Source organism: Corythoichthys intestinalis, chromosome 10, assembly GCF_030265065.1.
Source record: "Corythoichthys intestinalis isolate RoL2023-P3 chromosome 10, ASM3026506v1, whole genome shotgun sequence".
Taxonomy (NCBI): domain Eukaryota; kingdom Metazoa; phylum Chordata; class Actinopteri; order Syngnathiformes; family Syngnathidae; genus Corythoichthys; species Corythoichthys intestinalis.
The window spans coordinates 43,946,071-43,959,949 of NC_080404.1; the positions used below are offsets into that span (position 1 = coordinate 43,946,071).

At 38.9% G+C, this 13,879-nt stretch overlaps 1 protein-coding gene across 1 annotated transcript in view; it reads left to right on the forward strand.

Annotated features, from left to right (window-relative positions):
* Positions 1–13,879, forward strand: part of thada (THADA armadillo repeat containing) — a 167,672-nt gene that overhangs the window by 117,153 nt on the left and 36,640 nt on the right. The window contains exons 32-33 of the mRNA XM_057847681.1: positions 9,217–9,590; positions 12,495–12,613. Coding sequence (XP_057703664.1) covers positions 9,217–9,590; positions 12,495–12,613 — 493 coding nt within the window. The remainder of the gene's footprint in view (positions 1–9,216; positions 9,591–12,494; positions 12,614–13,879) is intronic.

The following is a 13,879-nucleotide window of genomic DNA, read 5'->3' on the forward strand; positions in this document are numbered from 1 at the left end:
ATGACTTTGTGTACAAATTTGGCGATTATTTTGTGCAGGGTTTTTCAATAAATTTGATATCATTTGAGATGTAAACATGAAAAACTGCATAGTCAAGGTTAATGCAACCAAGCAGGTTTAATGTTGAACAATATGAGATACAGTGCCCTCCATAATTACTGGATTTATAATAACTATGTTCTATTTAGCTTCTAATAATTTTTTCTTCTTCTAAATAATATGGGACCTTAATGGAAAAAAAGAGAAAAATCCAACCTTCAATACAAGTGCATTTAATCAGTGGGGGGAAAATCCCACATAAAGAAATAATTATTTGACATCAAATAATGTGTGTCACAATTATTAGCACCCCTGGTGTTAATACTTTGTACAACCCACTTTTGCCAACAAAACAGCACCTAATCTTCTCCTATAATGTTTCACAAGATGGGAAAAGACAGAAAGATGGATCTTCAGCCATTCTTCTTTGCAGAATCTCTCTAAATCATCCAGAGACCTGGGTCCTCTCCTCTGTACTCTCCTCTTCAGCTCACCCAACAGGTTTTCAATGGGGTTGAGGTCTGGGGACTGAGATGGCCATGGGAGGAGCTTGATTTTGTGTCTGGTGAACCATTTCTGTGTAGATTTGGCCATATGTTTAAGGTCTTGCTGAAAGACCCAGTGACAACCCATCTTCAGCTTTCAGGCAGAGGGCAACATATTTTGATTTAAAATGTCCTGGTATTTCAAAGCATTCATGATGCCATGCACCCTAACAAGGTTCCCAGGACCTTTGGAAGCGAAACAGCCCCACAGCATCACTGACCCACCCCCATACTTCACAGTGGGTATGAGGTGCTTTTTAGCATGCGCATCTTTCGTAGCACGCCAGACCCACTTACAGTTGTTTTTTTTTGCCAAAAAGCTCAATCTTGGTCTCATCTGACCAAAGCACACGGTCCCAGTTGAAGCCCCAATACCGCTTAGCGAACTCCAGACGTTTGCGTTTATGATTGTGAGTGAGGAAAGGTTTTCTCCGTGCATGCCTCCCAAACAGCTTGTTGGCGTGTAGACAGCACCTCATACCCACTGTGAAGTATAGGGGTGGGTCAGTGATGCTGTGGGGCTGTTTTGCTTCCAAAAGCCCTGGGAACCTTGTTAGGGTGCATGGCATCATGAATGCTTTGAAATACCAGGACATTTTAAATCAAAATCTGTTGCCTACTGCCCGAAAGCTGAAGATGGGTCGTCACTGGGTCTTTCAGCAAGACAATGACCCTAAACATATGGCCAAATCTACACAGAAATGGTTCACCAGACACAAAATCAAGCTCCTCCCATGGCCATCTCAGTCCCCAGACCTTGTTTTGTTGGCAAAAGTGGTTTGTAAAAAGTATTAACACCAGGGGTGCTAATAATTGTGACACAAATTATTTGATGTCAAACACATAATTATTATAAATCCAATAATTATGGAGGGCACGGTATATTCCTCTAAATTTGACTGAAAAATTCTAAGATATGAGCATTGGGCCAGTCTTGGTTTAGTGATCTGATTATGCTGCAGGCAAAACATGCTGTCTAACTGAGAAGAAATTTGAATGGAAATTGACTTGGGGTTTTGTCTTGCTAGCTTAGAGATATCGATTTTGAATTTGGAAGGGGAAAAAAGATTTTTCTAATTCAAAAGGTTTCGGTTAATGCACGTGTGAAACTCATGGGGTTTGGTGCCTTTAGCAAGGTTAAGATTAAGAAGCACTGTTTTATACAATCTTCTCTACTAGAGTTGGAGTTTTCAAAATGTTTCCATTTGAAAATGTCCTCAAAGTACTCCAGTGCAATTTATGTTCTTTCTAAATACTGGTAACACTTGTTAATTTTTATAAGACAAAATAAACTTCCACTTGATCATGTATTCCTTAGAATGTTTTGGAATCTCAATTTATTTCTGTGTTATGATGGAGTAAATACTATCTAACTTGGTTGTGTGTAATGGAATAAGTCGAGATTTGTTATTTGATAGATAGCCATCTACTGGACACCCATTTGACAGTAGCAAAACACCCATAAAACATCTTCCCATAATTAGACCTTTATCAACCACAGCACATTTGATTGATAATCATCGCTGACAGTTAGCTTAATCCTGCTTTACTTCATAACTGGCTACTTTTCCCTCATCGACGTATTCTGAGATGTGCTTTCATTGCCCTCAATCTTGCCAGCCAATCTAAATCACCACTCTCTGCCTATAAAAACAAATACCAAATGTTTACTCGATGTAAGCATTCCTCTTCTCTATTTATGAGACAAGAAATTTGTGCTGTGATTTAAAAAAACAAAAAATTCACCACTTGTGTATTTCTTTTGGTCCACTACTGTTTATAATGTTAACTATTTATCAAACTCTTGTCAAGCAGTAAGTACATGAAAATGCACAAAAACACAGTGGCTGGGTTTTGTTTTTCACAGTTTGGCTAATGATGGCAGTGGTCGATGGGAACTCCAGCTGTGTGCCAGCATGTTAGAGCACATGCCAGCTTTTACAGGGCTGTGGACTGTACTATAGATAGCCACAAAGTTTACTAACACTTGCATACATGTAAAACTTCATATTCACATGACATATAGTTTTTAATGACATTTTTACAGACTAAATTCTTAATCTTTATAGGCTATGCATCACACATATCCACAGCCATGCTATACGCAGTTGGCGCTCATGCTGATGCACTTTTCAAAAAAACACTCATAATTTTAAAGCATTTGCACCAGCTGTATCAAGAGTCAATGCATTCTCAAGTTGCCTAGCCATTCAGTCTATTCGTGTGAACATGAGATCTTAGGAATTCCTTGAAAGAATTTCATTACATCTGGCACTAGTATCCACTTGCACACAAAAATGACGTGATTAAAGGTTATCGTGTGTTGGTCAGTGAAAACCTTTTTTTAAACCATTACCCAAGTATGTCTACAAAACTTTTTGATGTATGCAGTATGTGCACGCACTTAACAGTACACACACACACACACACACACCAAACAATACAATTGTTATTATTTGGGGTGTTTTTTGGTATGGTTGTGACTAGAGCTGAAACGAATACTTGAGTAACTCGAGTTTAAAAACTGATCCGAGTAATTTTATTCACCTCGAGTAATCGTTTATTTTGACAGCTCTAAGCATCACATTTTGCTCGGACTACTTTTAATGCGGGACAACGCGTTGATGTCACGTGCGTAGAGGAAGAAGCAAAAAAAAAAAAACTTACTGCAACCGACAGCCGCTACAAACGACGCCGACGTTGCTAAATACTAGCCCGCACGATCCTACGTTGGTAGCAGGTAGCGTCTGATGAGTCTCATAGAGATCACATGTATGTTGAACTAGATGCGAAATGACAGACTCGGCCGCGTCTGGGCAGCGTTAGTAAACAGCCGCCACCTTAAAGCAGTCGAGCGCTAAGCGCTAATAAAGAGCGCTAAGTGCTAATAAATAAAGATTAACGTTACTGTCACCAACTCACGTAACGTTAGCCCTGCGGAGGGCTAGGTTTCTATTAATTAGGACCACTGTCGATGCGTGGCTAACGTGTCTTACATACAGGCTTTAACATAACATAGCGTTGTGGAGTGATGAGGGTGTAAAATAAAAACTCAATAATGCTAACTATCAATTTTAGCTCAGTAGTCATTGCTGGATAAAACACCAAGTAGCACTGGTCCCTAATGTGCTCCAATACAGCCTGTATCATACATTTATTTTGAACCCTGCAAAAACTCAAAATCCTATCGGGACTTACAGTTTAGACTAACTTAAAACTTAACTAGAACTTAAAAATGGCTTGACACAAATAGAAATTCAATTGAAACACGTGGGAAAAAATCCTAACTTTTAAGTGATGTGTGTTATCAAGCGTAACGGCATTTTTAGGTATATATATATATATATATATATTTTTTTTTTTTTAAAATAAGATTTAAAGGTTTTTTGAGTGAAAGCAGTGAATTAGTCTTTTTTTTAATTTTTTTATTCTAGTTACATCTGAGATGCAATTGTTGGCTGTTTTCAACAATATACATCAAAAATAAAGACAGTGATTGACTGAAAATGGTTCAAGATTAGATGAAATGTCTTGTTTTCTCATGTATATTTATAATTGCTCTTCACCTAAAAATATATTTGTTTCATTTGATTACTCGATTAATCGATAGAATTTTCAGTCGATTACTCGATTACTAAAATATTTGATAGCTGCAGCCCTAGTTGTGACTATTATTATTCATTTATTTTTATAGACAGAAGGTATCTAGTAGAAAAAGCATGAATGTATATTTTATAGTCACCACAATGCAATATATTGTACCGTACATGTGTAGGCTCTGGCCTACTGATTTTAGATTTGAATGAACACGTAATAATAAAATATAGCCTATTTGTGATACAGAAAAAAAGAAGAAGAAGAAGAAAAATCTAGTGCAAAAGACTACACTATATTTGTAAAACTAGTTTCCCAATTATAACTACTGTTCTTTATCACTATTTACTTCCCTCAACCGTGAAGTGTTTTTTAAAAAGGGTACCACGGACAGAAAGACATCTAATTCTTAAAATATAAATCTTAGGATGAGTTATAATATTTTGATATTAAAACCCCCTCTTAATATTTTCATTTTAATAAAATGTGTAAATTACTTTAACTAGTAGGTCACCATTGTTGTTGATGATGCAATGCAGTGTATATTTTTATCTACATAAAACATGTCGTCGGTTCTGCCCTTCCAATATGAATCCAAACGGAAAAGTGATGAGCAGCGCAGCAATGTTGGTATTTCACAAAACAAGCAGCAAAAACAATTAAATGAAAGGTCTCCAGTGAGATTCGAACAGGTGTTTCCCATGCGACAGATGAGCGCGTAAACCACAGGACTATAGGGACTTATAAAGCAATCGCAACCCACATGCGTTGTCCATCTCTGTGCGGTAAAACTTGAAAGGGAAACGCAACTGAAAAGATATATAAAAATAAAAAACATAACCCGAAGGAAAACCGCAGTGAGAGACAGACTAACGTAAAAAACAAGGCAATGATGCAACTAGCAACGAAGGGATATAGAAACTGTAAAATGACAGCAAGTCAATTCTCGGCAAGCCGCCTAGGATCGGTTTAAAGACTCTGCTGATGAGCTGGAATTAGATGCAGGTACGACGTCCGGAACTCATCCCACATCACTTTCACAAAACAATCTGACCAGCGGAAGTGACAAAGTCTCCATACTAGCTTCGCTTGCTAGCTAGCACAGCTATTCTCCCAGTCCAGCCCAAGCGCGTCATCACCCCCAGCGTGCATTGCGGGCATAAAACATGGCGCCCACCGTAGGTCAAAACATGTACTAAATATTATAGATTTTTAAATCAATGGCAATAATATATGTGTTTCGAATATCATATTTCAGTAAAAGAGAAATATTGTGGCTTATTAGAGCCTACAAATCTAAGTCCAAGGTTCCCTTTAATACTTGTCAAACTGTTGATTTGTGTTTAAAATAGGGCTGTCAAACGATTAAAATTTTTAATCGAGTTAATCACAGCTTAAAAATTAATTTATCGTAACTAATCGCAATTCAAACCATCTCTAAAATATGCCATATTTTTCTGTAAATTATTGTTGGAATGGAAAGATAAGACAAAACGGATATATACATTCAACATACTGTACATAAGTACTGTATTTGTTTATTATAACAATAAATCCACAAGATGGTATTAACATTATTAACATTCTCTTAAAGCGATCCATGGATAGAAAGACTTCTAGTTCTTATAAGATAAATGTTAGTGCAAGTTATAGAAATTTTATATTAAAACCCCTCTTAATGTTTTCGTTTTAATAAAATTTGTAAAATTTTCAAACAAAAAATAAACTAGTAGCTCGCCATTGTTGATGTCAATAATTACACAATGCTCATTGTGCTGAAACCCATAAAATCAGTCGCACCCAAGCGCCAGCAGAGGGCGACAAAACAACAAAAAAACACAAGTAACAAATGGACATGACACTGCGCTGTCATTTTAATCTGTTTGAGTGGGGCATGTGCGTTAAATGCGTCAAATATTTTAACGTGATTAATTTTTTTTAAATTAATTACCGCCCGTTAACGCGATAATTTTGACAGCCCTAGTTTAAAATTATGATATGAGATGTGTTTTCCCACTGCATGACAGGCAAGTATTGACATGGCCTTTCTTAGTCATCCTGCCCTCTCACCTCCAATCATCATTGGTGTCATTACAGTGTTTCTGCCCACCATTATATCCATTAGACTACGCCTGTTTGGCCGTGGACCCCCCTTTGAGGATCAGGTTCCATAGTAACTTGGCCTGTCTCCTCAGTAAACTAGCCCATCTTTGCAGGAATGCTGCATTTCCCGCTCTTTTGTCAGGTCACATTTTGACTTGTACTGCTGGGCTCGATTGAGTTTCATTGGGTTGAGTGTGTGTGTCTTCGTGAGATGGACTTGGCTGCCAAAGCAGTATCTGTGTGGAGTTTGGAGCATTACTGTGGGCAGTTCAGCTTTTGAATAGAGTCAAGTTACTATAATGCTACAGTGCCTCAAAATTGAACTCTCATTTTATAGCAAAAGATTTGTGTGTGTTAATGTGCGTTTATTTGTGTGTCCATCAATCTCAAAAATGTACGTTCACAGGTGGCTGAGTTGGCTTAGACAAGTCCATTTCGGAACAGACACTGATTCATATACACGTCAAAATAGAAATACACATAGAACCTTGTCTTCTTCAGTGTGGCGTGCCTACATCTGTTGACTGCATAAAGTGATTTGTGAGTTTCTTTAGCTAGTAAAGTTATTGGAGTAAATTCTAAGCATATTCATCATTTTAATGTCTTCATAAACTGCTATATTCAAGGAAAGTCCTAAGAAAAAAATGTTTGCCCCTTTCTCAAATTATTTATACCTGAAAATCCTGAAGGAGAATGTTGGCTATCAGTTGGAGACTTCAACCTGAAGTACGAGGGGCATTCAAAAAGTAATGCAGTCAAGTGCATTGCTCGTACAGGATTTTACCAATCTTGTTTATATTTGGCACAAACATGATAGGGCACGATTTTTTGCAATTGTTATATGTGTTTTTCTTATTTTCAGTTTTTTAAAGCTTAACTCATCAGCATAAATTTAGTTGTCAGGATTGATAGAGGTGCAAGTCAACACATGCATCCTCAGGTTTCATGTGTGAAAAAAAAAAAAAAAAGGATTTACCTAGGGTTATAGATATTAGACCGATTATTACACATACTCATTTTGACATTTCATTTTACAAATTAGAAAAAAAGGTTTCATTAGGACCTTATTTTTCCAAATTTTGGGATTTTCTGATAATTGCTTCATGTTGCAGGTCTTTAAGGGTTAAAATAATTTTGATATTGAACCCCCCCCCCCCCCCCCCTTGATGTTTTGGTTTTTATACAATTTGAAATTTAGTTTAACTAGTAGGTCGTCTGTTATTGTTGACGTCGCAGGGCGGTGATATCACATGGTTACGGTGCCAGGCTTCCAGAGTATACTTCTAGCGACATAAACATCTCATCTGTTCAACCCTTTCAATTTGAACCCGAGAGGAACATTAATAAGCATGACAGCACTGTTGATATTTCACAAAACGAGCAGCAAAAGCAAAATGAACAGGAAAGACAGGATGAGACGAGACAGAAGTAAGGGGGGGAAAAAAAAACTGTTCTGCCGAAATGTGCTACACTGGCGAATTTGACACCCAAAGTACTTTCGTGCGCTTTGATCTTATTTTATTTACTGACAGAACATATTAAAGATGCCTTAAGAAAATACTTAAACGTAGTTATATCAAATAAGGGTGGTTTAAATATGCTACGTAGCTAATGTGGTCAACAGATCAACAATCTGCTTTTAAGCTACAACAAGAAAACACAATGCTTAAAAGTATGAGAGGGAAACAGTAACACAGTAACAGGAAAAAGTATTTTGAGGCAATGAAAAGGTAATAGAAGACTCAATAAAAACAAATAGTACGCACACGCCGCTTTTAACCAATGAGCACATGTGTTGGACGTCTCGCCGCATAGAAGGAATTGCAGTTACCCGGTTGTATTCGTTGAGTGACAGTGACAAGCTACGTCATCTCCCCGAGCGTCCATTGGGCGCTTAAAACATGGCGCCCTCCATAGGTCAATACATCTCCTAAATATTAAATATTTTTAAACCAATGGCAATATTACAGTGCCCTCCATAATTATTGGCACCCCTGGTTAAGATGTGTTTTTTAATTTCTAATAATTTTTTTTAATTCAAATAATATGGGACCTTAATGGAAAAAAAGAGAAAACTCCAACCTTCAATATAAGTGCTATTCAGTGGGGAAAAAATCCCACATAAAGAAATAATTATTTGACATCAAATATTGTGTGTCACAATTATTAGCATCCCTGGTGTTAATACTTTGTACAACCCCCTTTTGCCAACAAAACAAGGTCTGGGGACTGAGATGGCCATGGGAGGAGCTTGATTTTGTGTTTGGTGAACCATTTCTGTGTAGATTTGGCCATATGTTTAGGGTCATTGTCTTGCTGAAAGACCCAGTGACGACCCATCTTCAGCTTTCGGGCAGAGGGCAACAGACTTTGATTTAAAATGTCCTGGTATTTCAAAGCATTCATGATGCCATGCACGCTAACAAGGTTCCCAGGACCTTTGGAAGCGAAACAGCCCCACAGCATCACTGGCCCACCCCCATACTTCACAGTGGGTATGAGGTACTTTTCAGCATGCGCATCTTTCATGGCACGCCAGACCAATTTATAGTGTTTGTTGCCAAAAAGCTCAATCTTGGTCTCATCTGACCAAAGCACACGGTCCCAGGCTTCAACTGGGACCAGTTGAAGCTGGGAACCAGGCTTCAACTGGTTCCCAGTTAATATAATGAATAATTATGGAGGGCACTGTATATGTGTTTCTAATAACATACAATTGTGGCTTATTAGAGCCTACAAGTCTTTAAGTCAGAGGTTCCCTTTAATTTGCCCCGTCCAGTCAAAGTATGGACTTGAATCCGAATTTTGAATCTTAAAAAGAAACAAAGGAGCGCAAGAAAAAGCTTGGAAGCCAGAACCCATTTGCAAAAAAGTTAAATGTATTTTGCTGATTGATACTATGGACTAGAAACATGTTAACCCTTATGTATTTCAGATTCGGAGGTCGGCAAACTCCGTCAAGAGACGTTGTCCATTCTGTTGACCTCAACTTTAGTCAACAACAACGGCCCCACAGCCAACCTGGAACCTGGCAACATTCAGTACATGCTCAGCTTGACCCGGGTAGCAATCAGTGCCAGTGTGGAGATTCCTGAGCTGTGGGGAAGGCAACACCTCACAACTCAGCTCCTGGAGTGTCTGTTCAATTGCCCACAATATGAGGTGAGAGAGCTGGTTCTGGAGAGGGTCCTGATGAGACTGAAAGAGGCGAAAGATCAGAAGAAAACACCAGCGTGGCTAAATGAGACCATTCTATCGAACCTGACAAGCCTAGCTCTTCATGAGAGACACACCCAGTGTCTGGCCAAGGTGAGGACACAAAAATACCTGGGTGAAGAACTCACTTGCTCCTAAAATGTTTACTGAACCTCAAAGACATTCAATGCAAATTGAGTGAGTTTCCAAACCTATCCCACCGGGCCTTGCGTGAGACACTAATCGGCCACAGGAGAACACGTCAAGCGCACTGGCAGTGAGTTGACTCATTTGGTCTTTACCTCACTTACACACTCAAGAAAGGTTTGCCAGGCTTCCACTCTAACAGCTTTTGGAGGGGAAAATGTGGCCTATTTACTGTTTCACGACTAGGTCATATTTCAGATTATTCATAAACTTGGGACAGCTTGCCAGCATATCTGCTGTATCCTACTAGGTGGCTTCTGTCTGTCAACGACACGGCTCACCACTGCCAGGATTAGTTTTCCTCCCTCTATTTTTCTTGAAGGCTTGTAGTGTTTGTGCGCAAATGTCCATTTTTCGCACTGCTTTATAGCCCAACACTTAATTTTTCAAGTGTCAGTTCTGTTTATTGGGCCCTCACTTGGGCTGACACACCTAAGGGTCATTTGCCATTTGTTGTACTGGATGTGACTAAAGCTTTTTGAGTGATAAGATCCACATTTAGACTTAGTAGAATTAGCATTCATCCATATCTGGTAAATAAATTGGTAGTGTTAGATGGAGACCATCTCTTTTCAGGAAACCAGAATAATGCTTTGTTTTCTTCACTATTCCTTTTCAGACTGTGTAACTGTGCAAGGGCATACAAGAGTTCACACACAAATGTTTACACGCGTTGCGTTCACCCTCTCGTCCTAAGCTCCACCCACGTAAACCCTACAAAGTAATATTTATTTTAAAACCCAAATTGCACATAGGGGCCTCCGAGAGAAAATAATCGATGATCTATGCTGGAGAAATGTCAACAATAGTTCTCCGCAGGTTTTGTGTTTTGTAGTGGGGGTCTCACATGGCGGAAAACGGTCTTTCCTCCGCTGGACAAAGAAAACAGATGAGGGCTGAGGGTGGGAAGAAAGGGGGTAATACAAAAAAAAATGAAAATGCTGGAAGTGGAGTTTAAAGTTCGTACGACAAAAGAAAAAAAGTGTTAAATAGCATTATTATGTGAATTAGAATCATATTTTGAGATGATTCGACTACATACAACAAGTTAGCAAAGCGCAGATGATGAAAAATTAGTCTTTTAATCTGCCGGTTAGCCACGCCTACCATTACAGGGCTGTAGCATCCCCAACAGGTGGATGATGTCAGCGGAGTAACGACTTCATCTGATTTAGTATGCAGCCCATTGAGGGGGAATTATTCAGAACGAGAAAAACGCAACAAAGAGAGCCCCAAAATGTCATTGTTTCAGTCTCTCTGCTCCAATATTTTTTACAGGATATTCTTTTTATCCTAGTGTCTTACCCCAGTAGCTAAATAAATGGCATGGTCATGACAAATAAAAGGCTTGTGCTAAATGGAATATGAAATAATAATTCAGGACGACAAGGCAAAATTACTCCATAATGGTCAAAACTGTCGACTTCACCTTTACTGTAGAACCTCCAAAACGATATTTTATGCCACCTAAATTGGGCTTATGTCATTTCCCTTCCCCGGCTTCGGAGAATGTAAACAAACCAAGAGGCGTGACAGCTAGCCGACATGCTAACCGAACCCAGTGATGTTTCAAAGTCTTCGAAGCGGAAAATCACACATAACTAGCCCGGATCATTTCACATGACATCTGGTTTGTCGATTGTCTTCGCCGATCGGCAACCCGCCTGGCGGAGAGCAATTTACTGCTCGTTCCCCTGCTACTACGGACAGGAGAGCTCGCCGGGGAAGCAGCTGGACAATGACCGCCGAACAAACCGCCCGACGTCAGAGGAGCGTGTAGCTGCCAAATGGTCAACACGAATATGACAAAATAATGCTTTACTACACAGCGAATACGTAAACAGCGAGAGTCATACGAGAGGGGCTGCAGTTCTTGTGCAGCTAACATGTGCAGCTAATGTGTATGAGGAGAGCTTTTTCCATGCCCATCCATGATCAAATGTAATTAGTCCTTTATTTAAAAGTTTGTAGTGTTTACTTTGTAATCGCTGTATTTCACGGCTATTTTTAACACAAAGTTGCAATTCCTGATCGGTCAGAAAATTTGACAGAACATCGGGCACTTGAAGAGGGCAACAAGCCGAGTATAGTGCTCTCCCAGTGGGGGGATGTGCGACAAGTCGCCGGTTGTCGGCCGAGGGGACAAGGAGCATGTCAGCCACAAAATGCAAGCCACCTACATATTAAAATGATCCCAGTATTTGGCTTAATACAAAACACAATGTTTACTCACTTCCTCGTAAGTCCCATGGTCCCACAGTAGTAGGGCATGTTTTGGCCAATATCCCCCAGTGAATGGGAACCTTTTGAAACCCCAAAAAGGCGCACACGCCTCTCCCTCGTACAGCAAGATTATTCTGTAGCCGTTTGGCTGGCGTGATGTGAAAAATAAACATATTAATCCGCAAAATCAGCTGAATCCTTAGTCCTTCTCATACAACAGTACGGCTGTATAATGAAGAGGACTCCTTCCTCCGTCCATGTCACAGCGCCCTCTTCCTCAATGCAAGACCGAAGCCGGAAGTCTATCATTTTTGTAGTGCGGGATTAAAAAAATTGACACATCCAAGTGGTCCATTTCATTCAGGAGCATAAAATACTGCGTGTATTATGAAATACACATGCTTTTTTTGTGTCACAGGCACTTTAATGGATGCTAAGATTTCACACTGATATAAAGGGATATAGAAGGATAAATTGTTATCCTGAGTTTGGTTGTAAATATGATGCTCAGACGAGTGTGGGTAAAATAAATATAACTGACAGACTGAGAAGACACAAAAGCTGACATATTGCCTTTCTTCTCCCCAGGTGCTCCAAGTATTGAGCGTGTTGAGCTGTGATCTCCACTGGATGAATGGTGTGCAGCATTTGTCTCAGGAAAGTTTTCTACTGTACCTGCTTGCTCTGGCTCAGAGATCTGCTCTCAGGTAAGTTAAGAGTCACTGTCATTGCACTGCTAATTCCACAACATTGTCACATGCATTGCACTAAGTAATATGTTCTCAGACTGCTGTCTCAATCTGGGTCCTGCATAATGTGGGTACTGCATATGCAATATTTGCAGAGTTACATTATCAGATTTTTGCCCGGTTACATCAATATCTGTGCACAAACTGTCATTTGCTCATATCAAGTCAACCATCTCCGACCTAGTCTAAGTACTGTAAATTGTCATATGCAATTGATATTTTACCACTACATCACCACTTACTGCTAGTCACGTATTCACTTTTTTCCCAATCTGTGTACAATGTATCCTGTGTTTTTATATTAACCCTTTAACACCTAAGCCTATTTTGGCCGAATTTGCATTCATTTGATGTTGCCTCTATATTTCAAAGAAAAAATCTTTTACAATGGCCAAGTTGGGTCCCTTTTTTCAGGACACCTTGAACTTCATGTTCAAACTGTTGTTTTCGTCACTGACCAATTTTAATCCACATTTTGGACCCAAAAAGACAAAAAAAATCCCAAAATCTTTTTTCAAAATTTGTAATGTTGACGTCCAACTGACAACCAAACATGCTCGACCAACCGTTTTGAAGCTTGATCATATTTATTCAACTTGTTAGGATAAACATTCAATAGAAAAAAATAAGATTGAATAGTTTTATGTTTGACAATTCAACACAAACAGCAGGTATGGTCATAGGCGTTTTTGGCCTTTACACATACTATGGTCAAAGCAGGTTATATACAGTGCAAAATAGTGAGAAAACATTATATATATCATCTAACACAAAAAGGGTTTGGAGGATATCTCTTTGTGAAGTTAGGTGTTGTACCCATCACCTTATCAAAAGTATATATGTACATGCAATCAAGCTTCTCGAACACACATCTACATAAAAATTGAAAAGATTATAGTAAAGAAAAAATATGTATAACATTGAAAAAAAAGTATTTTTAAAAATATTGACAAGTAGTTCAGTTCAATTCAAAATTTTCAGGCATGCGACCCAATAGTTTTTTTTTTTTTTTTTTTTTTTTTTTTTTTTTGCGCACTCAATAAAGCTTCTTCTTGAACAGATCACGGAGCTGCGTCACACACAACATCACACAGCCTACTCTTTCGCCGTTTGCGCACTGCTGTCACTTCTATTCGCCGAGACGTCGACTCATGCAAAGAAAACAACGACAAATACTGTATGGCTCATCTTCTTCCTTGAGTTAATGAAATATTGCATTAGCTT